General features: G+C 35.5%; 1 protein-coding gene across 3 annotated transcripts in view; it reads right to left on the bottom strand.

Annotated features, from left to right (window-relative positions):
* The window catches only part of SMC6 (structural maintenance of chromosomes 6), a 32,517-nt gene that overhangs the window by 6,285 nt on the left and 1,922 nt on the right, over nucleotides 1–24,310 (bottom strand). For 2 of the 3 annotated variants that reach the window (XM_061989569.1, XM_061989568.1), the window contains 22 exons: nucleotides 23,065–23,215; nucleotides 20,689–20,806; nucleotides 19,828–19,933; nucleotides 18,577–18,713; nucleotides 17,980–18,041; nucleotides 17,041–17,121; nucleotides 15,270–15,371; nucleotides 14,982–15,101; nucleotides 14,787–14,885; nucleotides 13,593–13,739; nucleotides 13,129–13,217; nucleotides 12,478–12,642; nucleotides 11,083–11,261; nucleotides 9,832–10,033; nucleotides 9,585–9,699; nucleotides 7,313–7,473; nucleotides 5,526–5,661; nucleotides 4,529–4,609; nucleotides 3,530–3,700; nucleotides 1,763–1,900; nucleotides 899–1,044; nucleotides 86–211 (listed from right to left, as the gene is read on the bottom strand). In XM_061989569.1, the coding sequence (XP_061845553.1) occupies nucleotides 86–211; nucleotides 899–1,044; nucleotides 1,763–1,900; nucleotides 3,530–3,700; nucleotides 4,529–4,609; nucleotides 5,526–5,661; nucleotides 7,313–7,473; nucleotides 9,585–9,699; nucleotides 9,832–10,033; nucleotides 11,083–11,261; nucleotides 12,478–12,642; nucleotides 13,129–13,217; nucleotides 13,593–13,739; nucleotides 14,787–14,885; nucleotides 14,982–15,101; nucleotides 15,270–15,371; nucleotides 17,041–17,121; nucleotides 17,980–18,041; nucleotides 18,577–18,713; nucleotides 19,828–19,933; nucleotides 20,689–20,806; nucleotides 23,065–23,208 (2,825 nt within the window). In that variant the 5' untranslated portion in view covers nucleotides 23,209–23,215. Of the gene's footprint in view, nucleotides 1–85; nucleotides 212–898; nucleotides 1,045–1,762; nucleotides 1,901–3,529; nucleotides 3,701–4,528; nucleotides 4,610–5,525; nucleotides 5,662–7,312; nucleotides 7,474–9,584; nucleotides 9,700–9,831; nucleotides 10,034–11,082; nucleotides 11,262–12,477; nucleotides 12,643–13,128; nucleotides 13,218–13,592; nucleotides 13,740–14,786; nucleotides 14,886–14,981; nucleotides 15,102–15,269; nucleotides 15,372–17,040; nucleotides 17,122–17,979; nucleotides 18,042–18,576; nucleotides 18,714–19,827; nucleotides 19,934–20,688; nucleotides 20,807–23,064; nucleotides 23,216–24,310 lie in introns of those variants that run through there. The other variant, XM_061989570.1, reaches the window with a different exon arrangement.

Consider the following 24,310-nt stretch of genomic DNA (forward strand, 5'->3'; position numbering starts at 1 on the left):
TAATTTTCACCCTGGAATGTGGGCACATACTTACATTTACATGTTAGTTTATCTGAAATCTTAAACTACAGTAAAATTAACTCACCTTAAGAACTGCGAATATGTTTTGAATCTCTGTGTCATTATTTCTTCCAGAAGTTTAATAAACTTCTTTAGATTCTTTACTTTACTGTTTGCATCCTCATATCTTTCCTTTGCATCATGAAACTGCCTGTTTCAATTAACAGAAAGTCTGGAATCAATGTTCAGTACATAAAAAACTGAACTTGTTTTACATGCTAAAAAAAAAAAAATCAATTTGATAATCCGAACATTCAAATAAAAAACTTTCATGTGAGTGTCTACATTAAACCTAAAAGATTCTTGACAAGTAAGACACTGGTCACATATGAAAAGTGGTCAAAAATTTTATTTCTACTTTTAATTCTTTTGAAAGGATCCTTACACAAAGGAAAATGAATGACTGGACTCCCTACACTCAAGAATATCCCAGGTAAGTGATACCCTGAAATACATTGCAGTCAAAATCTCAAGTAATTGCCTAGTTTACTCAAACTAAAAGTACACTTAATGCTCATTGCATCACAAAACAACGGTGAGATCTGTTTACACGATATAGTCATAATTGGGACACTTGTAAACAATAAGAGGGTATCCAATTGTTGATAATTTATATATATAATACAGACACTGACTAAAATCTTTACAGGGTAGTGCAACACTCTGGAACCTGTGCAGTACTGGTTGAGTGAGCAATCAGCACAGCATGTTTCCATACTTTTGTACATGGCAACTAAAAAAAACACATACAAATGCACTGTGAGTCAAGAAGAAAACTCTTCTTGTCTCTATCTTTTCCATCTTACCTGAACTACTTTAGACATTAAAGATGACTTACTGTATTATTTCTTCCCTGTTTCCATGGCGATCATTTTCTGCATTTATACTCTCTCTCAAACGATTCATTTCTGCATCAAGACTCTTAACAGTTCTGCTGACTTCGATGCGCTCCGAGTAGATTTGTCTGGCTTTGGCTGTTTTCTCCTAAAGTAACATTTGAAACTCAATTAATTATTCCATTTTTTAAAAATATGTTTAGTCTTCACAACAAATATTCTGTGCTACAGTAAAAGAAGGCCTCCAAGCAAGAGTATTGATTTTTGTGTACTTATCACAGTAAACCTAATCATTAAACATTTTACTACACATTTATAGGTAGGCACTTATTTCAGTGCTAAGAACTGTACTGTAATAATGTTCCCAGTTATTCAGCTAACACAGATAAATTATGAACCCAATTAATCACATTTAAATAGGACAGTCTTCCAAAAGTCTTTGCAGATGTGATTTCAGAGTTAGTTAATAAAGCTTGACTAGATAAGGTTTCAACAGATTAGATACGGGTTCTGTACAAGGAAAAACCTAGCACTGAAAAAAACAACAGTATTATTCAATTTAACTTAAACTGCAAATTTTAAGTTATTTTAATCTTCTGAATGTGAAATTTAGAACAAATAGTCCGAGCTGGATAAGCCCTAACTTTGCTGCCGAGACAGAAATCGTTCTCTGCCAAGGAGACCTTGATTCATTTATACAAAATTACTCTTACTTACTTTAGATAGTCAGCTTAAGACATAGCTGAAAGAATACTCAATGTGGCTGACTATTAATATGTTCCGTATTCTGTACAAGTAGAATGACTTATTTTCATATATTAGAAGGACCATGACCATCTGACTTAAAGAAAAAATCCCACACTTACCTCTAATTCTTTTTCTTTGGCAGCTAGTAGCTCTTTAAGTCTTTTTATGCAAGCCAAGTGTTCTCTTTTTTTGTCTTCATAGTGCTGCAAACAGCGTTTCCTCTTCTCCACTTCTGAGTCAGCTTGGTTTAATTCATCCTGTTTGGAATAAAGCAAGATTTAATTCTTTGCAGTAGATTTCTAAGCATCTCTCTAATGTTTTCTGCCTTACCGTAGGTAACTATGTTGTTTTTAACACTAATATATTTTGCTTTCAGTAAGACTAGTCCTTTAAAGTCCAGGAGCTTTAACAGCAACTTATCAGAACATCTACACTGAATTCTGACAAGCACACAATACATTCTTGCAATGCTCTTAGGAATTATATCTTGAGGCAATGTTTAAATTTCTGGAAAAAAAGACATCCTTTCTACTAAACCTCCAAAAACTACATTTATTTATTCAAGCCAGAACTCCTGATGCCTGTGTGACAGTAGCCAGAACAGCACTTCTGCGTGAAAATGCAGTCTCCTGTTACAACATGATGTAGACTGTAACAATGATACTACGTAAGGGTTGATACAACTGAAGTGATAGCCTATTTTCTTGGAAAATTAAATAAATATAAATAATTACATAAATTAGGAGACAATTTTCTTCCTTATCCCTGTCAACTAGATGGTTTATCTAAAAAAAAAAAAACCCAACAAAAACAATCACTGAATGAAAAAAACCCATATCTAACAGAAAAATATCCCCAAATCACAAAACTAAAATAAAAAACATGAAAACAAACTATCACCAATAATAATGGATGCTCTTACTTTTTCTAATCCGCCTTAGAGCCACAACTTGCTATATGTCAACAGTCCATAAAATAACTGTAGAACACAGTTAAGTTACATTTCAGGTACCACCTAGAATGGCAGGGGTTGGAAGGTACCAACCCCCCTGCAGAAGCAGGTTCACCTAGATCAAGTCACATAGGAATGTGTCAAAGCGAGTCTTGAAGACCTCCAAGGAGGAGACTCCACAACCCCTCTGGGCAGCCTGTGCCACGGCTCCCTCACCCTCACAGTGAAATAGTTTTTTCTTATATTTAAGTGGAACTTTTTGTGTTCCAGCTTCATCCCATTAACCCTTGTCCCATTGCTAGATACAATAGAAAAAAGGGATGGCCCAACCTCCTGACACCCACCCTTTAGATATTTAGTAAGATCTCCCCTCAGTCTCCTCTTTTCTAGACTAAACAGTCCCAGTTCCTGCAGCCTTTCCTGGTATGAAAGATGTTCCAGTCAATAATTTGTCAATTATTGTTCTAGTCAATAATTTTAACTGGGTATTGGTACATTCTGTGATTACACAACTTTACAACTATTTCATAGAGAACTTCAAATGCTATTGTGAAAACTGAACAGTTGTCAACACTCTTAGCCAGGCCTCACCAGAAGAACAAATAAGACAAAACAACAAATGTGATGCATGAAAAAGGAAAGTTAAGGAAACTATTTTTGCTGCCTCTTCCATCCATAACTAAAAATATCTGGGGAAAAAAAGTCTTTAAACATAAAACTATAGAAACCACACTTAACAATCAACATTGCTGTCAAAATATTGTCAAGCTTATTTTTTTACATGCTTTAGCTGGAACACTAGATTTCTATTTTCAGAGGCAGATCTTAAGTGTATGAGGAAGGGGCATACTCTTTTCTCCTCTCTCCTTTTAATCTCATTCCCTTGTCATACAAAGGCAACAAAAATTAAATTCTAATATTAATTTATTCCTACCTTAATTGGACCAGCAATTTCTTCTACTTGATGGATTTTTTCTTTCATTTCCTCAAATTTTTTTTCAGCTACCTGGAGAAGATTCTTCAGTTCTTCCATTTTTATGCTTTGTTGCTGCATGTCTTTTTTTACAGATTCCATCTTACCCTTATTTTCTTTAGCTTCATCTTCCTGACAAAATATATTAAAATGAAGAAAAATAAAAGGAGATACATATTTGCAAATAACTGTACAAGGGGCTTTTTTATTATCGCTGCTAAGGTATAAGATTACATGCAAGGCTCTGTAACTCTAGTAAGAATATAAGCAGCTCAATGTAGTTGTCACTGAAGCCCCAAAAAAGAGACTGACAGATCTTGTAGGAGACCACTAAATCAAAGTGCAAAACAAAAAGTGGAATTTCCTCATAACCTGACTGAAGATTAAGGAGACTTTATTTGGGATTTGTGATGAGAAGGCTAACAGAGCTAGGGGTTTGTTTGAGGGGGTTGGGTTTTGGGAGTTTTTGTTTGTTTGTTTTGTGGGATTTCTGGTTTTGTTTTTCTTACACAAAAGAACAGGATAACTTCCCTCTAGATCTGTGACAGATTATATACATCCAGCATACAGAGGAATACAGGAAGAAATAGTGGATCATCACTGCTCCCTAGAAAATTTTACAATTCCTAATGAATCATCATCATACATACTTTCTGATTCAAGGAGACGAATATTCAAAAGCCTGGGGAAAACATGTAAGTGAAATCTAAAATTCCTTTTCACACTCAAACAATTGTGAAATCAGGGTAGTAATTGTGAAATCAAAGTGGAGGAAGGCAAGGTGAGGAATAAAATCATGCTTTTGCCATAACCATAGACATTCTCTGAAGTGTTCCTTTCTTGACTATTTATCCAACTTGTACACTAGTCGAAAATCTACATCTTATTTCAAAATGCTGCCAACATTAAAAGACCTTATTTCATGTCCTTATTAGACATCATTTGATAAGCTGTTCTTACTAATATACGGATGTCCACTGAGTGGTGTTCTTCCATATTTTCAAGGTCTGCTATTTCTGCATTTGTTTTTCTTGTTTTCATCTGTGAAGAGAAAGAAAATAAATATTCTTAAGCTTATCTAAAGAGACACATTTCAGTTCATTTAAGTCAACACAGAAAATAAGATGTTTTGTCCTTTAGTTTCATTAATGTCTACAAAAGACAGAACTCTTAAAACTCACCTATGGAATCTCTTTTTCTAAGTTAAAACTTGTTCTCAAAGCCATATACACTTTAAATCATTAAGTTATTCTATTTCCATTCAACATGACAACTGAATAAAATGTATTTTATTTTTCCTTCCAGTATATATCCTCAGCAACTTGAGTCCATGCACCAGGTTTTTTACTGGCTCTTATTTTTAATTTAGCAACTATAACTTTATATAGCATGTATTATCTTACACTGTCTAACATCACTGGCCACCAGAAATACATATGCTATGTTGAAGTAGGGGAAAACAAAGAAAGAAGACTAATGGTTGTAAAATGGCTTATAAAGAAAATTAAGAAACTTTAAAGGTGAAATATGCAGTGTATAAAAACAGTTCAGGTATATAAACAAATAGCACAAACAGAAACAAGATTCTGTGAATGAAGACGCAAGACTCAATAGAAACAGAAGAGAGAAAAGCAGGGAAAAGAAATTTGCATCAAATATTGCAAATGTCTATTTGTGCCAAAAAAGCAGAATTTTGTGAGAATTAACACAAGAGGGAAAAAAAATGCAAAAGACAGCATAGAGTAACAACCTAGCACACGCTAGGATTGACGTGGCCTCTATCATTCTGTCCTAAATGAGGAAAGCATACTATAAAAGTAAATAACATGAAAGCATAGAACAGAAGTAAGGATAAACATTAAAATCTATCCTCCATTCAAAATACATTATATAAGTCAAAATTAAACAGGGAAAGACTGAGTAGTTTCTGAACACTTAACGTTGTGCCTATTTTTACCTGTAGTTCCTTTTGGTGTCGTCGATGACTCTGAAGATGATCTTCATTCTGTCTAATTTCATTTTCAATGGAACGTAAATGTTGCTGAGATGCTTTCAACTGTGCTTTTTTGTTTTCAATTTCTTTCTCCAAATGTCTTTATAAACAAAGTGATATCGAGATAATAGACACTATGGATAATATTTATTACATGCACACCAGAAATACACAAATCAAAATTAAATGCATGACAAGACAAAGGGTAAAAATGCATTCTCCTAAAAAAAAAAAAAGAACATCCTAAATTTATTAAGCATTGGATGCTTTTAACGATCAATAAAGTAACCCCAAAGTTCCACAGCAGAGCTCACTGGTAATAACCAGCAGATAGCTACTTGATGGTCCTAGTTCAATACTTAGTGGATAAACAGTTCATGGATTTGAACCATCTGTAACGTCTCTTCACAGTTTTTGCAATAGGTCAAACATTTGAAGTAAATAATGGTGTTACTTCCAAAAAAATACTATTGCATTTAGAGAGAAAATAAATACTTTGACTAGGACAAAACACTCCCAGTTAATGTATTTTTTCTAACAGAGATACGAAAAAAAAATTTATATGGTCTAATACTTTTCCTTCTACAAAGGAGGTCACATCCAGAGATTTCCATAATGAATTCTTTCAGTTTGTACTAAAACAAAACTATTCTTTAACACTATTTGTAGATGGCAAAACTTTGATAATGTCTTTCACCCCTACAAAAGAAAGAGGAAGGTTTAATAACATTACAGTAAAGATGGTAATCTTTCTAGAAGTGTTTAATCCAATTTTTATTTTGGACTGATCTAGTCTGATCCCAGAATCAATGTTTAATAAATTGCATATACTATTCCAGACAAAAGTGTCATTGATCTAGGCTAAATTCTGAATGGGGCAGAGGGAAGACAGGAAGACATTTTGCCTTTTAACTGGCCCACATCATCCCCCATAGCAATATCAGTAATAAAATTGTTATAACACTTTGAAAGTTAGGATAATCTTTGAGTGAAGTTCATTGTATACCAACATGAATATACTACAGTCAACTGATATATTTTAAAACTTTCAAATTTACAGAAGTAGATTTTTAACATTCAATTCAGTCTGCACTATCAGCTATTTATATCAGAACAAAACAAAAAATCCCTTAATATGTCTGCAATATTATCTGGGACTCAAAAGTATTCTTTCGTCACCAGTTTGCTTCGTGACAGTTCAAGTCTATAAACTTGAAAAATATGTTTGGAGTTTTAAACTTCCATTATAAAAGTAATGAAAAAAACCCCAAATCCTGAACAATTAAAGAGGGTGGGGGGGTCTCAAGTTTATCACAGATACCTACCATGTGTGAAGTCAAACATAGATACAAAGAGAAAACATAGATACAAAGTTTGAAACCAGTAGACCTACCTGTGCCAACATAACTTTGGTTTGAATAATCAGGCTTCTTTTGCTGTAAACTATGACACCACTGCTCAGGTATTAGATTTATAAAGAGCTTTGACTCCATACACTTTTTCAGCTTGTGTAAACTAAAAAGGAGGGTAGATAGATTTCCTGGAGTATTCAGCCCAGCAAATCCCTGCTTGCTGGGTGAGATTTATATGTCATAAGCTGAAAAACAGCTACGTACGACTCAGGTTTGTACTTATCACAGAAAGGCATTGAAATAAAGAAGTTTTCTATTTGTATGCAAATAGACAAAGACACGATTCCACTATTGAAGTCAACAAGTGCACTTTTTACAAATACATTACAAGATACTAACCTTATTTCTGCTTCCACATCTTGGCTTAGGAATCTGGGTCTGAGGTAATCAGAAGAGTAATACCGTCTTTCAAATACCTGATCACCTTCAGCAGTGAAAGCTTCTTTACAGTTTTTTGGGGGTCGATTAGACTGCATTACTTCACGAGCTTTAGAGCTACTCTGAAAAATACAACAGCCTTATCTTACCAACAGAAAAGTAACCATAGATAAGATATCCATTTAAAACTTGTCTAGAAGTTGTCACACAAAAATAATTTCAATTCCTAATGAAAAAATAAGACAATGAAAGGATGTGGGAAAAAAAACCCCTAATGTCAAGAATCTGCTTTTCTTACTTCTATAAGACATTTCTGTTTTCAAAAACCACCCACTTAATTTAGCTGTCCATTTCTTTTATTCTATGACAAATTTATCTGCACTGTAAGTCCAGTAGTCTAATCAGTCCTTCATAATTTGCCATCACTAATGAAATGGTCACTATGCACAGGTGTATTTCATTATCAAAAGTGCAATACACATACAGGAAACAATCTTTCAAAGCAAACTGTGAAGAATATCAAACAAGATTCAATTAAAGTTTCGGGAAACATGCTAGTACAAAATCAAACGCTGCCAGCATCAGATTAAGTGGTCATGAGTGGCTTTGTCCGATGCAACCATACTGTCCATTCAAAAGTGTCACAATACTCATTCAACGTCTTTCAGATTTAGTTGAAATTGTAAGGCTCAGAGATACTAACATTATGAAAATCAGTGGTTAGGCAAGGCAGAAGGGAAGAACAAAACTAGCATTCCTGCCATGAGAAAGTCCTAGAAAGTTCAGCTGTTACATATCATATTCAGTTAACAGCCAGGCTTGATGGTCAGTCAGCTCCACCCTTGACAGATCATAAAGTGCCTCTTCTCCAGTAGCAATGTCACAAGTAAGTAAACATCATTAATTTTGCTGCTTACAGAATATCCTGTTTCTTTAAATGAATATATATACATCTTATTTTAATATTTGAACATTTTACCTGTAATGTTATCTGCAGGAGCTGGTATCTTCAGTAGTAACACAAAAATCATAACTCAGTTTAAGATCAGAAATCATATAATGGCAGCAAACACATTCATGAACATGTTTTTATGGTGATCAAAAATAGATTGTTATCAAAATAGTATGTAATCTTAATTCATTGCCAGTTGATAGTCACCTCATTCAAATCCTACTTGGTAATGGGGTACTGCTGGTTTTTTTTATTTTACAAGACTCTATCCACAACCACATTTATTTGCACTGTCTCCTCTCAAATGCTTTAACACTGCAGAGTCCAAAGGGCCTTTGTTTTGGTAGGTGAATAATAAACTAGGCTGTCAATGTCAGTAGGCAGCTGATCATTTTGTTTAATTCATGGTTAAATATCCAAAAGGGAACTTTTGAACTTTCAAACACAAGCCTGTTACAGGTACAACAGGCACTTAGCTACCAGTTCCTAGGTACAACTGGGAGGGGCTGGTTGCAAATTTTGGTAACACCCAAATTACATAAAAAATTGATACATCCCACCAATTAATAGAGTGGTGACACAGAGACAGCAGCTACGAGGCTCATAACACACACATGGACTGACAACATTAAGTCCCAGAAAGTGGTGGTGAACAGCCCAGAAACAAAGACGGAAGGACCCTCAAAACACACAGGGAGAGATCTGTAGAGATAAATAACAAGGAATGCCCAGAGACCTTGGCCAGTAAGAGCCCAAACAGATACTCATGAGCAGCTGCACAGCAGGAATTGTTAAGATTTTCTGTCTGATCTTCTGTGACCAGCAGTGATCTCCCTGCTGGTGACAGAAGTTGAGGTCATTGAAGGTTAAGTCAGGCAAAGTATGTAGGAAAACAAGTAAGTGTGTAGAAATACAAGTAAAAGCTCCAACGTTGCTGATTCTTAAATAAATCCCAGTGTCTAAATCCACCAGCGGATGTCAGTTTACTCTGGCTCACGCATGACAGAAAGCAGTGTTTGAAGTTGGATCCTGACAGTTTATTGACTGTCAAGAGGGCCTTACTGAGACACTTCCAGGGGTTACATATGCGTGCTGTGTTGTAACAATGGTATCTGACACTAAGCCATCAGAGTCCTCATCTCTCCTCAGAGAAAACAAAACAAAACAAATCTTTCTTTACCTCGTTTCCATTACGAACACTGCCAGTGCAGGTATTGTATATGCTCCATACAATGCAAAAACACTTCTCTTTAAGGACCAATAAGGAGCACAGAGCCTTACTTTAATCAGCAGGATGGTTTCTATACTCCTCACATCGATCAAACAATTGGCAACCACTGCATGATCTATTTCCAATGCTGTGAGAACCGATGGGAATTCTGGATGATGAACTCCTCTGAAGAAAGGAAAAACCACCATTCACACGTAAAGCTCACATGAGATTCATAACAAAAATAAGTTACAAATAGTTCTTTTCAACTAATAATTTGAACCAAGTCTAAGCAATAAAATTCAAAATGTAACCTACCTGTATCTAACATCGTAAACTTCATTCTGAAATTTATTTACAATTATTTGAGGTCTAAATCCACGTGGATAATATTTTGACATCAGCAGCTGAAGAGCTTTTTCATCACTATGATTATCACAGCAAAATGCCTGAACTAGGTTCTTTAAACAAGATTCAATAGCCAAGGTCAGTTCAGCATCTTTTGGGTGAATGAAAGCACCTAAATAAACATAGGAGACAAGGTTTTAGGAGTTGTATTCCATAACAAAACAAAAATGCTGTGCATTTTTACCACCTAAGGTTTTTGTTTTGTCGTGTTAAGGGCTTTTTGAATAGCCTCAAATAAACTTGTCTTACAAGAAAAAAAAAATCATAATTAAAAAGTTAACTAAAAGATAAAAAAACTCTACACAAAAGACAAGCTACTCTCAGAACACAGACATATAATTTCTCTTCCTATAGAGACACCTACACATATATTCAGAGGCCTACCTTGTCTTCCAAGATCTTTGAAAAAGTCACTAACTTCCATTAAGATACCAATTTCAAGGTAGCTCAGCAGGAGTATATCAAGGCAAAGGTTGCTTATCAACTATTTAATGCTTTAAGGGTGAAGACAGAGGAACAACAACGATGCAAGTTTTCCTTTTTATCACCTGTCTTTACAGTGTATGTGTTTGCTTGTCCTTACTCTACAGTAAATGCCATGTACTTAAGTACACTTACATCCAGAATATGTTGAAGCCATTACTCCCATTCATAAAATGAAAATAGCACTCACTGCCAGAGCCAGTCAAAAAAATAACAAAACCAAACTTTCTAAGAAAATCTCAATTGTTTTTGTCTGAGTTTCTACATGCAAAACATCTCAAGTTTGCCAGGCTCACAAGTCAGCCATTGGACAATGGAACAAAATCTATCCAAGAACTGGACAGTGCTAACTGGGAGGGAACAAGAAGCCAAAACAATGCTCTGCTGCTTAGTGGATGTGGGGGAGTTGAAGGGGTGCACTGAAAGTTTACCATTGTAACTGCATCAAACAGCTGGAAAATGAGGAGAAATGGTAGACGTTAGCTAGTTCATGTGATAAAAAGGACGGAAGCAAGAGATCATCTACCAGTATAAAACCTTTAGTCCATGAAGTACAGAAGAAAGATAAATCTGATGCTCCTTAAAGAACAAATAGGTTCTTTTAAAAGATCACTGTTTACATTAGCAGCCATGCAATAAATCCTATAAGGAAATGTCTTTTTCAGCAGTCATTCTTACCTAAAGGTCCAATAGGTTTGTGTTTAAATTGCCCTTGCCTATAAGCTGCTTCAACTGCTTCAAGAAACGCTGGTACATGGGATCCAAACCTTTTCAAGGTATTTGTTTTACTATCTTTCAGTTCTCTCAGCTGTTTTTGTTTGGCATCCAGTGCTTCTTTTGCATCGGAATCTTCTCTCCTAAGAAAATTTTTTGCAGCAGCAACAGCTTAAGAAGCTTTAATTTGATTAAAATGAAGTCTCATTTTTCAAGTACTAAAAGGACAGTGCATTCAGATCTCAGTACTTCAACGTATATAGCTAGTTCCAGACATGCAACAACATTTTTAGTTTCATGAAACATGAGACAAAAAGGCAAGAAATAAAACTATTTGCAACTAGTATTACAAGATTTTTTTTCTTTAAAATAATTTTAAATAAATTTATTTATAATTTATATGCTTCAATATCACTGCCTTCTACAAACGTCTTCAACAGAAGTACAAATTCTCTATCATCTTAAGACAATAAATGACAACGTCATCTTAATTCCCTCCAGTAATCATAGTTCAAGTTCAGGTTTCTAAATAAAAGCTAAAGAGTGCTTTGTGTTTCTAGCTCGGGTATGGACTAAATTGGTATTTGAACCACTTGCCTCAAAGTCTCTATAAATTCACCTTTAACTATAGAGACAACAATTACCCTTAAAAATATCTATTTCCTTATATTGTGTTATATGTCTTGTGATATGCTATCAGGATGTATTAAGTGTATTAAACAATATGAAAAAATTAAAATCATAGTCCAGCCACAGGATGAAAAAAGAATAAGGGACAGGTGGTTGGATGAAGAAAGATATTAAACTGGCAGAATGTACATATATCGGGTTTTTAATTAGTAATATCTTTCACCTTTAACAAGAGTTTTCTCTATTTTACAAAAATTTCTAAATTAATTCCCCCTGTGCCAAAACCAAAATGTATCAAGTCCCAAGATAAACCAGAAAAAAAAGAGAAAAAACATTGCAACTGAGGCCTACTACCTCAGGGAATGCAGATACATAAGAAGGGACCTCTTAGAACTTGAAACAAAGGAAAACGGTTACAATAAGAAAAAGCTATTTTACTGTGTGGGTGAGGGAGCAGTGAAACAGACTGCCCAGGGAGGTTGTGGAGTCTCCTTCCTTGGAGGTCTTCAGGATCTGTCTGGACATGTTCCTACGTGACCTGATGTAGATGAACCTGCTTCTGCAGAGGAGTTGGACTAGATGATCTCTTAAGGTCCCTTCCAATCCCTACCCTTCCATGATTCTATGGTTTAGTGGTGGGCTTGCCAGTGTCAGGTTAGTGGTTGTACTTGATTCCTGAAAGTTTTTTTCTAATCAAACAATTGCATGATTCAAAAAAGCATAACTTACCTAAGTCTAGAATGCTCTTCCTTACATTTATATATAGCCTGTTGAAACTGATCCATCTGTTGATCAATCATTATTTCTTCATCATGGAATGCCTTTAGTTTTTCCCTTAAGTGTGCGATTTTCCTCTGCCTTTCCAATTTTTCAGGCTCTGAAACCTGTTTAGAACTAAAAAAGCTGATACTTCAACATTTTAAAACTGCAACGATGATTTATTAGTAACATAAACTTTATTACCTGTAATTACCAGACAGTTATAAGTAAGATTCTATGCATTTACAAGACCTACAAAGCATAAACAACAATTCATTTTTTGTTTTTAATTTGTAATCACACATAACCCCTCCCTCCAGTTACGTTCCTATTACATTTGTTTTCAGGGATATTTGTTTTGCAACATCATGGAAGCTAGGAAATGTATATTACCACCACTACCACCAAAAAAAAGCATTTTTACAGCAAAATTAACTCATCACTGTCTAATCAAAGCCTTGGTATGTGAAAAAGAATTATCAGAAATATTTAAATATTTAACTGGACCCTGCTAAAGTTTAAATAAATATTTTCTGTTACTGTAGATTTTCTCATTAATCAGAAAAGCTTACTCCCTGCATACCTGTATCTTAATAAACATGTGCTGTAATCACTATTTACCTGCTTTTCAGTTCTTCAATTCGTTTATGCAGCTGTTCATCATCTTTTCCCAGACGCTTTAACTCAGTTTTGGAACGATTATAAAGTACCTATGAAGGGAACAGGATACAGTAGTTTAATAAACAAAAGCAAGAACTAATTTCAAAAGGCTTAGACTAAATAAACACTAAAGTGCACCAAACATAACTCAAACCTCAAGAATGTGAAAAATGAATAACCATTAATTTGAATCATATTTGTTTTGACCTAAGCTGAACACTACTTAACATTTGTGTAAAGATATAAACCCCATGGAACCCAAACAGAACCTACTTGCAAGTAAGTCAGGAAAGAAATTGCACCTATTTTGAATTGCACAAGTGATTCAAGAAGCCTAGACACAGATGGAAGAGTACATATAGGTAAAGCACGGATAAGATTAAAGCTTTAAATTGGTATGAGCTTTTAAAGTTCTTTTTGCCTACCTCAGCTTCATTGACTGCTTTTCTTCTTGTTTGTACATCAGCCTTCAAAGAAACACACTGAAGATGCAAGGCTTCTGCTCCTTCACTTACTTCCATTAACTTGTCTTGTATTGCTTTGTACTTTTCTTCTGCTTCACTCACTTTTAACTTCAGTAAAAAAAAGAGAATGATACACAAATAGTAACAAAGCAGAATTTCTTTGCTACAGAAGAAATATGTCTCAAAAGAACCCATTTGACATGTCTGCCAAGTTAAAAAAAAATAAAGCAAGTCATCGTCACTATGGCTACGCTAAGATGAAAATTCATAAACTATCATCATTGGGAAACCAAGAGACTATCAAGTTAAAAACCTTATTTTCTGAATTATAGAATGCTCTTAACACACTAAGGCCAAGTATCATGACATGGCAAGAAATGAAACCCGTATCTGGACAATGTTCCTTCAATACCAGAGAGACATCTTCTGCCATGACATAAACACACCTCAATTGTAAAACAAATACATAGGTTTTAAAAACAAACAAACAAATTAACAAGGAAAATGAGTGCCAATTCAGAAAGTTTGGAGTTTTAATAGACAGAAAAGTTAAAAATATTGTCATCTAGTGTTTCTCTTCAAAAGATATATTTCATATGTGAAGCTGAATGTTTGGCAACATTATTCTGTCTTGCTACCTACAGAAGTCCTAAGTACCACCAAAGAGTCTGTTAAATTTACAGAGGTTTCCTGAAATGAGACACTGATCTTTTCTACAGGCAACAATACCCAAAATCACCTACATTGCAGACCTCTGGAAGGTCCTCCAACATTAAAGAAATAGGCATCAAGTAACTACTCTCAACAATAAACAGTTTAAATTACTGTTTGCTGGTATATGCAATGCTGCGTATTTCAAATTCTCAGTCAAAATAACATAACCCTTCCTGAAACAACAAGATCAGCATGAAAACCACACACATTCCTTGTTCTGATATTATTATTCAATGAAATGTGGAAACCAAGTGTTACTGTTAAGTTTTAGAAGGCTAAAAAGGTGTATAAATGCAAATGTTCTTAGCTGCGTGTGAAAAGCTCAGACGGACAGTTTCAACAGCTTACAAGCTAAAGGACAATTGCAGTTTAAATATTACTTTTATTCTTCAGTCAATGAGACAAAACTAGAGTTTCATATGTTTTAAACCATATATGTACCTGACACTCTTCTACCTTCTGAACAAACTTCGTGGTTTGTCCTTCCTCAGCTCTGATGCCTTCTTTGATTGGCTCTATTTCTTTTTCCATCTCACTCACCTAAATAGAAACATAGATTAGCATAATCAGAACGTCTGCAGCAAATATGGAATAAAGTACCTTTCATAAGAGGAAACATTTTAACAAGCCATTTACCATTGCCCATGCCATTTTATGTTTCAAATCTTCAAGATGTTTTCGCATCTCATTCACAAATGCAATGCTTTTGTAGCGTTTCTTTTTCTCACAATAGAGCAGCTTCAATTCTTGAAGACGCTTAGAAAAAGAAAAGATGTTCGTCTGTGAGTGCAAAAACCTGTGACACTATGAAATCTTTCAGTTTCATGTCACTGAGACCTAATCATATGAAAATTATGTAGTTTAACTCCTACAGTTATTTCAGTGCTTAGATCCATACTAATAATTACTTTAACTTTTACATACCTCTACTCCTTGTTCTATCTGATTACAGGTATTTTCTTTAGTTTTCATAATAGATGAATAATCTTCTTTCATTTGTTCCAGCTGAGTTGCCTTCATAAAAAACTAAAAAGGAATAAAAAGATGCAGTTGGCAGATTCAGCAGCTTATATAAGTGAATTTTAAATAATTACCACAGAAAGACCACTCATGACAACCTCTATGCATGCTGAATGATATTCAAAGTAAAATAACTGGTAGGGCATTTCTGAATAATCAAGTAATTTAGCCATGTCCTAATTTTTTTATTTATCCATGTCTAAATAGAAAAGCACCTTGAAAAAAAAACTGGTTTTGCAAGTGGCTGATTGCTACAATCAGATAGCATACTGCGTGTGGCTGGGGTGGAGATAAGTTTTTTCATAGCAGTTGTTGTGTTTTAGATGTCTGATCAAAACAATACTGGTAACACTAATGTTTTATGTGTTGCTGAACAGTGTTTGCATAGTCAAGGCCCCCTGTTTCTCACTCTGCCCTCCCGGTAAACAGACTGGTGTAGTGCACATGAGGTTGGAAAGGGATACAACCAGGAGATACAAACAGGCAGATAACTTCAACTTGCCATTCCAACCCATAAAAAGTCATTGTTGTGGTTTAACTCCAGCCACCAACTAAGCACCACAGAGCTCCTCACTCACTGCCTTTGCATCAGGATCAGGACGAGAATCGGAAAGGTAAAAGTGTGAAAACTTGTGGGTTAAGATAAAAACATTTTAATAAAGTAAAAGTTATACTCGTAAGCAAAGTAAAATAAGGAATTAATTCTCCACTTCCCATCATCAGGCAGGTGTTCAGATATCTCCAGGAAAGCAAGTCCCCATGGGTCAGTTGGGCTCAGCTGTCCTGCCTGTGTCCTCTCCCAACTTCTTGTGCACCCCCAGCCTACTCACTGGTGGGGTGGATTAAGGAGCAGAAAATGACTTGATTATGTCAGCAATAACAAACACATCCCTGTTATCAGTACAAATCCTAAACATAGCCCTATACTAGTTACTATGAAGAAAATTAACTCTATCCCAGCCAAAACCAGAACAGTCATGCTCAGCAATAAAAAGGGAGATAAGCAGTGGAGAAGACCTGTGCTGGAGAAGTTTGTGAGGACTCACGTTGGAGAAGTTTGTTAAGAACTGTATCCCATGGGAGGGATCCCACATTGGAGCAGGGGAAGAATGTGAGGAGTCCTCCTCCTCTGAGAAGAAAGAACTGAAAGAAACCACGTGTGAGGGATTGACTACATTTCCATTCCCCTGCGCCACTGCAGTGGAAGAGGTAGAGATATCAACAGCAGGAACTGAGACCAGAAAGAGGGCAAGGAGAAGATCTTTAGGTGTTGATTGTATTTTCTCATCATCTTGCTCTGGTTTTCCTTTCCATTTGTTCTGTTTCTAGTTGGTAGTAGATTAAACTGTTCTTGTTTTCTTCCCTGACTTGAGTAGTGGAGTCTGCTTTGCCTGGAACCATAACCGGTAGTGAGTCCTCTCTGCCCGTGTCTCAATCCACAAGGCCCTTGCTTATGTCTTGTTCCTTCTCACTGGGGCTGTGAGGGTGTGTGGTGGGTGAGCAAGCAGCTAAATGCTTTGTTGCCAGCTGGGCCTGAACCACCCTCAGCATTTAGCTGCTTACCCGAGTTAACACACAACAGGTCATTACAATTTTTTTTTTCTTGAATTGCCACCTGTAAAAATTTGAAATCACTATTTTAATGTTTGATGAAATGTTAAATTACTGTTTTTACCTTGTACTTGTCACCTTCATGTTTGGACTGTAAAAAGTGCTTACTCATTTCTTGGGTTAAAATAGACACAGGATTATCTACCTGTAAAATAAAGTTATTTTTACTTTCATTACTTTACAAACCATGCCCAGCCATTCAGCAATAATCTGAGAGAAGTAGATCTAGAAATTAAGTTTTCTACTTCTCTCCTTACAAAAATAACAAAATTTAAAAATTCAACTCGAGAAAGTACAAATTAGTAGTGCAACAAGGACAACTGAGCAGCTGTTTCCAGGAAGATAACTGGCTTCTACAAAGACAGTGCCTTGTTCTTCTATTTCTTTAACAAGAACATAATTGGAAATTGTGTCCAATGCTATTTAATTTCTCATTATTTCATTGATCAAAGTATTGCATTAAATGCAATTATCTGTCCCATATATTTAAGAATATATACGAACAGATACAAATGAATACGTATACGAATATATATACAAATACATGTCAATACATATGAACAGAAGTTTATATTATTTGAAAGGTTGGTTATATTGAATAATTTAAACCTCATGTGCACTACTAGATCTTTTCTTAACAACTTAAGCAGCAAAAACAGTCAAATTTCTGCAAAGGTAAAAATTGAAATAATGAGCAGGGGAAACAAAAAGCTCCAGGTATGAAAGACACCTGCATATCCTTAGACTTTTATTAACAGGATACAGGACTTACAGCCCACAGATACTAACAAATACTTATCTGTTTGGGACAGAATCTTATTCTGCAATGTATGAGATAAAAACTTTCAATTTTCTTTTGCAACTGACATTTGACCTTGAAAGAACACAGAAGAGGCGAACGTCTCTCATTTAATTTAATGGAACATTGTTCTTTCATTGAAGAATCATAACATCACATGCTGATGCCTTAAATTACACAAAATTTCAATACTGTAACAATTACCTGTATATTAAAGTGATCCAGTAATCCTATGAGTTCCTCTTTCTTTGAAGAAATTAAGCTCCCTAATGGTAAAAACAATAAAGGAAAAATACCAATAGGTCCGAAGTAAGGAGACATACAACGTGTAAGCCTTTTGTTCAATCTAATCGTTCTTGGTAAATGTAAAAAAATTAGATTAGTATTTTTATAGCACAGATTTAGTCCTAAATAAGAAACAATGGTTGGTTGGGGCCTTTACTTTTTCCAATATATTTGCAGTTGTACAGAACAACTTCTAGTTAAAGTCCCTCCATGCCTCATAAAGCATCTGTGACAGAGTTTAGGTAAATCACCAGATTCAACAAAAGCTATGTTAAGCCTCATCACATAAGCAGATTTTCATACAGAGAAATACTGTACGACCTCATATTACAAGCAATCTGACACAACAGCCTTTGATAGGATAAAGTAATCTAAGGCAAACACAAAAAAATGGACATCATCATCCTTGAATGATGAATGAAATGAGGAACATCATCCTTTACTAGTATCAAGGCATTAAAAGCAATGAAAACATTTTAAGGGCTTCTAAGACTGAGAACACAAACTACCACCAACCAGATTTGCTTTTCAGTCTGTAACTTCTGCTTCCATCCAGATTAATGCGTTGATTCACAATAATGGAGCTACCATACACATCTGGTTTAAATGCATCTCTGCCTTGGTTTCGCAAGGTGATGGAAATATCTGCGGAACTAAAAAAATAATAGAAAAAGACAACTGAAAATGTCATGTCTTGAACAGGTCACAACTGGAAGTCAGCCATAGCACCAATTAGAATATGATGTATTTATGTTGTTTGAGCCCAAACAGCATTGCAGACATGGAGTCAGAAAGGCTGCAATACACTGACCTGCTTACACCTTCTATGTTTGATATAAACCATGAGCCAAAAGCAAATAGCTGCAAGAGCAGATTTTTCCCCACTTTCCCTTCCTCTGAGTGTCCCCATCTTTCGCTTGTAGAATCAAGTTGCTTTCTGGTTGTTATCCTATCCCCAACTTGGCTTCTGTAGAAAACAGTTGTTTAGCTTCTGCAGCCTTCCCTGACTAAAGTAACCTATAGTAGAATGCTTAAAGGATTCTTCTAGAAAATAAAGAGATGCTATGTCAGTTCTGAATCATATTTTCTGTTTCTCAAGTGAATGATGAAACATAAGTTGTTACACATGCGACAGGTACTGCCAACAATTTTATTCCAAGCATCTCTGAAAAGTAAAAGCTGGGGGTCTTAGTTACAGCTTTATGCAAATGTAAACTTTTAACCTCCTCTCATATTTTTTTTTTATTCCTCTAAACATGCCCACTTTTGCAGCAGATGTGAATCGACTCCCTGCATGTTTAACACTTTACCTGTAGGTCAAGGTCTTTATATTGTATATTCATTCACATTACCAGAAAGACAGGAAAAAAAAAACCAAACCCCTCACTGCTCACAGAACAACAATAACTAGTTTCCTAGGAATTTTTTCTAATGAACTCAGTTCTTCTATAGGATATTCAAATACCTTATGGAAGTAATACACAAGAACTAGGCAATTTGCAGGACATATTGCTATGTTGGCTAGTTTAGAGATAATGGTATACTACCAATAAATAACTGGTAAAATTTCTAATGGGTTTATTTTTATTGTAGTTTTGGGGTTTTTTGTTTAAATACAGTCTCTCCAGTGTTATGCTTTTTAGTTGTATGCAGTAGATGCAATAATAGAGCAGAGAAAACAAAGGTGAACAGAAAATTGATCAATTGACTTCAATCAAAGTCACTAACGACACTTTCAACCTTAAAACTAAAAAAAGTTTTACTTACGTCTCTCCATCTCGTACAAACATTTTTAATGAGGAACCTCTATTTGTTGCAGTGGCTTTCCCACCAAGTCCAACAATAAGAGCAGTTAACACAGAACTTTTTCCACCTGTAATAGCATTGAACTTCTTTTAAAAGTAAGCTTCTTGTAACTCTTTATCCAGGTCACTCATATTACAGATTTTTGTTTGACTGCTTATGTACTCATGCACTTAAAAATCTAAATACTGTCCTTATTGAACAAACATATAAAATAGCAATAACTCCAGAAAAAACATCTGTCACCCTTCAGATTCTCCCTAAAGAAAAAAAAAACCATTCTGAGTCAAACCTCTGTTACTTCTACTCTTCTATTTAGGACATCTTGTCGAACACAAGTTGCTATCTCAGAAGGAAACTTTCCTTCCTTACAAGCACGGAAAACATATATAAAACAAATCAAACCCACATTACCTTTTCTATAATTGCCTGAAAAGTTTTAAGCTTCAAATTTATGTTTAATTTTTGAAATTCTCTCTCCATAAGAAATGAACTTGCATAAATAAGTATCACTCCCTTCTCCTATGACAGCTTCTATATGATCAATCTACCTGGACAATGACTGTGCCTTTCATAATGAATATACATTTAGTTTAAATATAATTTATGTATGATTTAGCTATGAAAATATTTTATTATCTTTTGCAAATCTCCAAATTTAAGACCCCCTGAACTACTGGGATAGACCTGTGTGGTTCCCAAGTCCAGAAGTCCATCTGTACTCCTAAAAAATGGCTAGCAATTCTTTTTCAAATAAAAATTACATCATCTGCATTTTTATCAAAAGTGTTCTTTGACAGTGAAATGTCAAAAAATAATACTTACTTCCATTGTTTCCAACAACAAAATTGAGATTTGATCCAAACTGAAAAGGCCCCAACATAGAATGGCACATGAAGTTCTTGAGCTGGATACTTTCAATTATCCCAACTTCTCCTCCAGTCTAAAGGATTAACAACAGAAACTGGTGTTATGTATGCATTTTAATGACCTATAGTTTATCTATTTTAAATACAATAACAATTCAAATGACAATATGATATAAAACCTCAATGGTTATAAGCTACAAGAAAATCAGAAAGGTTTCAGGACACTACAGAAGTTGCATGCTACATAGCAGTTAAGCAATAAAGCAAGTAACTTTCTATTCTCCTCATAACTAATTCACAATTAATACAACATAAAAGAGGAAGATTAGAGATTCTATATAGTTGTTAGAGCAGTAATAAAAAACATCACAGCATTTTTTGATACTATTTTTGAGAATCCTTAGCAAAGCTTAGAAGGAGGGAAATTAAATTAGATCAAGAAGAGGGAAATGAAAATGAAAGTAGGGCAGCTCAACTGGTGAAGTATTGTTTTGACAGGAAATTAGTTTTATCATCAGTGCTTCAGAAAAGCAACATTTTCTAAGCAAAGTCCTCAGGAAAAATAAACAAACCAATTACACATAAGAGCTGTTGTTCAAGAAAATTAAGCCAGGAATAGTGCTTCTGCATACCAAAACTAAACCATGGTGTCTAATAGAATTGACTATCTCAGTTGGAAGGGACTGATCATCTAAGTCCAATTGCCTAACCAATTCAGGGCTAATAAAACTTAAAATAAAGCACACTACTAAGGGTGTGTGATGGGTTTGTGAGGACCCACTTTCACTTGGTAACATGGGCAGGAGGTTGCAGTGCTCCCCCAATAGCTCTCAGACTTGCCCCAACTATGGGTTTCAATACACCCTTGGCCCAGACAGGCCAATCTGGCGCCTCTGCCATCATTAGTTAAGATCAGAAATTTGAAGTACGTAGGAGAAGGTGGAAGGGAAGAGTAGGGTGAAGGTAACTACATGGATCCCGCAGTCAGGAAAGGTGTAAAGCAGGAGCAATGCTGAACCCAAGACACACCTGCAGCCCACAACGGAAGGTAAGAGACCCCGTGACAGAGGGGATGAGAGCTGGAGATCCCAGGTCAGAAGGGGCAGGCAGTTTGGACCTCGAACTAAAGGAAACAAAGTGGAACTGTAGCATCCTATTGGAGCAGCCTGTGCAGGGCTGACTGGTGTCTGGGAGATCTGGCACTGGAGCAGCAGAGGACCAGGAAGGAGTCCTTGTTCTCAGAAGGGAGACAAGCAGCAGGAGCTACTGGGAAAGGACTGATTGCACCCCTCATTCCCTGCTCCTCAGTGCCACTTTTGAGGGGAAGAGGTAAAGCTGCCCTGCCTGGTTCAGGGCTCTGAGCCCAGGAAGAGAGTAGGGGTGGGGGAAAGGGGATTTTAAAAGGCCAGTTGACCTTTCGTCCTTGGCCCTACTCTTTATTCTTTTCCTGTTGGATATTTCTGTTTGTTATGTTTTGGTTACGGACAGATTAAACTAAGTTTGGTTTACCCTGGTATGTTTTGGCTGTTTGCATGACCACAAGTGGCAACTGAGCCCTCCCTGTCCTTAGGGAGTTCCAAAGCCTGAGGTACTTAAGGCTGAATGTAGTCTTTTGTTCTTAAGGGCCTTAAACCACGACAGGATATTGGCCAAATGCCTCTTAAACACTGACAGGTTTGGGGCATCTACTGCTTCTCCAGGAAGCCTGTTCCAGTGTTTGATCACCTTCTTGGTAAAGAAATGCTTTCTAATACTCAGGCTAAATACAGAAGACATCATTTGCAATCTCAGAATTCTTTCGATTTTAATCTCAATTGAATTAAAATTCAACTATTAGAGAAAAGCAGAAAAAACCCCAGTATTCCTGTTTACAAGTTTCATTTCCATCAAAACATGCATTTCAAACACTATATTTCTTTCAGACATTTCAACATGTCAGCTATGCAAAACAAACATTTGGTGTTTCTCTCAGTAAATAATTCAGTTTCTAAATATTTTCTCTGCTTTTACTACAAGCAATAACAAAACATACCATATTTCCATCAAACAAAATTTGATTCCTTTATTTGGTTGTTTGATAACTTCAGTAGTAATCACTATATCAAACCAGAATAGTTATTTTATGATCAACTCTCTTAAGTAGATGACCCCAAAAAAAAAAAAGGTAAAAATGAACTTGTGCAGAAGGCCTGATCTCAGAAAGGAATTTGTAATTTCTTTTATATGAGTTCCACTAAAGCCCACATGCAAGACATCTATTTCCACATCTCCCAAAGTCACAGAACTTCCTTGTATCAACATTTTCTCACACATAACTTTTTAAACAACTTACCGACTGTGAAGAGAAATCATTATCTGCTGATGGCTCAGAATTTTTTCCTTCATTAGACTCATCACTGTGTTCATCTGTATATTCTTGTCTCTGCCTTTTATGGGATCCAGGCTTTGAAATACTTTCTTCCTTTCTCTTACCCATGAGTACCCTGAAAAATGAGAGTAATGAAAGACTGTAGGTTTCAGTCTTCTAGGTGAAAATATACTTACTGATGATGGCATATATATATTTATTTACTTTGGTAAAAGAAATGCGAAGATCATAGCAGACATTGCAACAAACAAATATATTTTCGGAACTGAAATATCAGTGAATTTAAGCCTAAACTTACTCTGAAGACATGGAATTTAAATGAACTAACCACAACTTCATTAGTCCAAAAGAGCTGAATTTGTTGATGCCGTTTTCCTTCATATATGAGACTTTGGAGTATTTGCTAGAATTATCTTTGTTTAATAATGGGGTTGAAGTTGTAGAAAGTACATAACTATCATAATGTGATCAGCAGCATCAGCACAGGTTTGATTAAAGTGAGCTGTGCAACAAAAAAAAAGTAAATACATTAATTTTGTAAATGTGTAGCTGTGGCACTTAGGGACATGATTTAGTGGTGGATGTGGTAGTGCCGTGTTAACAGCTGGACTCGACCTTAAAGGTCTTTTCCAACCTAAAGATTTCTATGATACTATGTGACTGACAAATGCCTAGAAAATTAATATGCAGAAAACATAAAAATGAAATACAGGAAAGTATTTAGAACCAAGGCATTGCACACATCTGCCCTGCTTTTGTGAGGCAGTGTAAAGTGATCAAAGAAAATGCTGTTGCTTCACTAATGAAGGATAATAATTCTCTATAGACAATGTATGAATCTCCTCTACAAATGAATAAATAAAGTACACACTTTCTGCACTACTATGATTAGCCAGAAATGAATCTTCAAAAGTAACAAGGTCTACTACGGTCACAAAAAAACAAAACAACAGGCATCAAGATGAGTCAAAGTCTCATTTTCTGTAACTGTATGTAGCCTTAGGGCATGGATTTTATTCCCCTAAAAGTACATAATACGTTCTTCGAATCTAGAGTACCAAAGCACAAAAAATGGAAGTTCACATGCTTTCGTCCAAAGCAGAAGCAAAGTCCTCTTTATGCCAAGACAATCATAATTGTTTCACTTGCTAGCAGTTAAGTCACCTACCGGTCACAGTCCAAAACAGGCTACAACTGGCATCAGCTGCAT

The sequence above is a fragment of the Colius striatus genome, chromosome 2 (genome assembly GCF_028858725.1).
Source record: "Colius striatus isolate bColStr4 chromosome 2, bColStr4.1.hap1, whole genome shotgun sequence".
Taxonomy (NCBI): domain Eukaryota; kingdom Metazoa; phylum Chordata; class Aves; order Coliiformes; family Coliidae; genus Colius; species Colius striatus.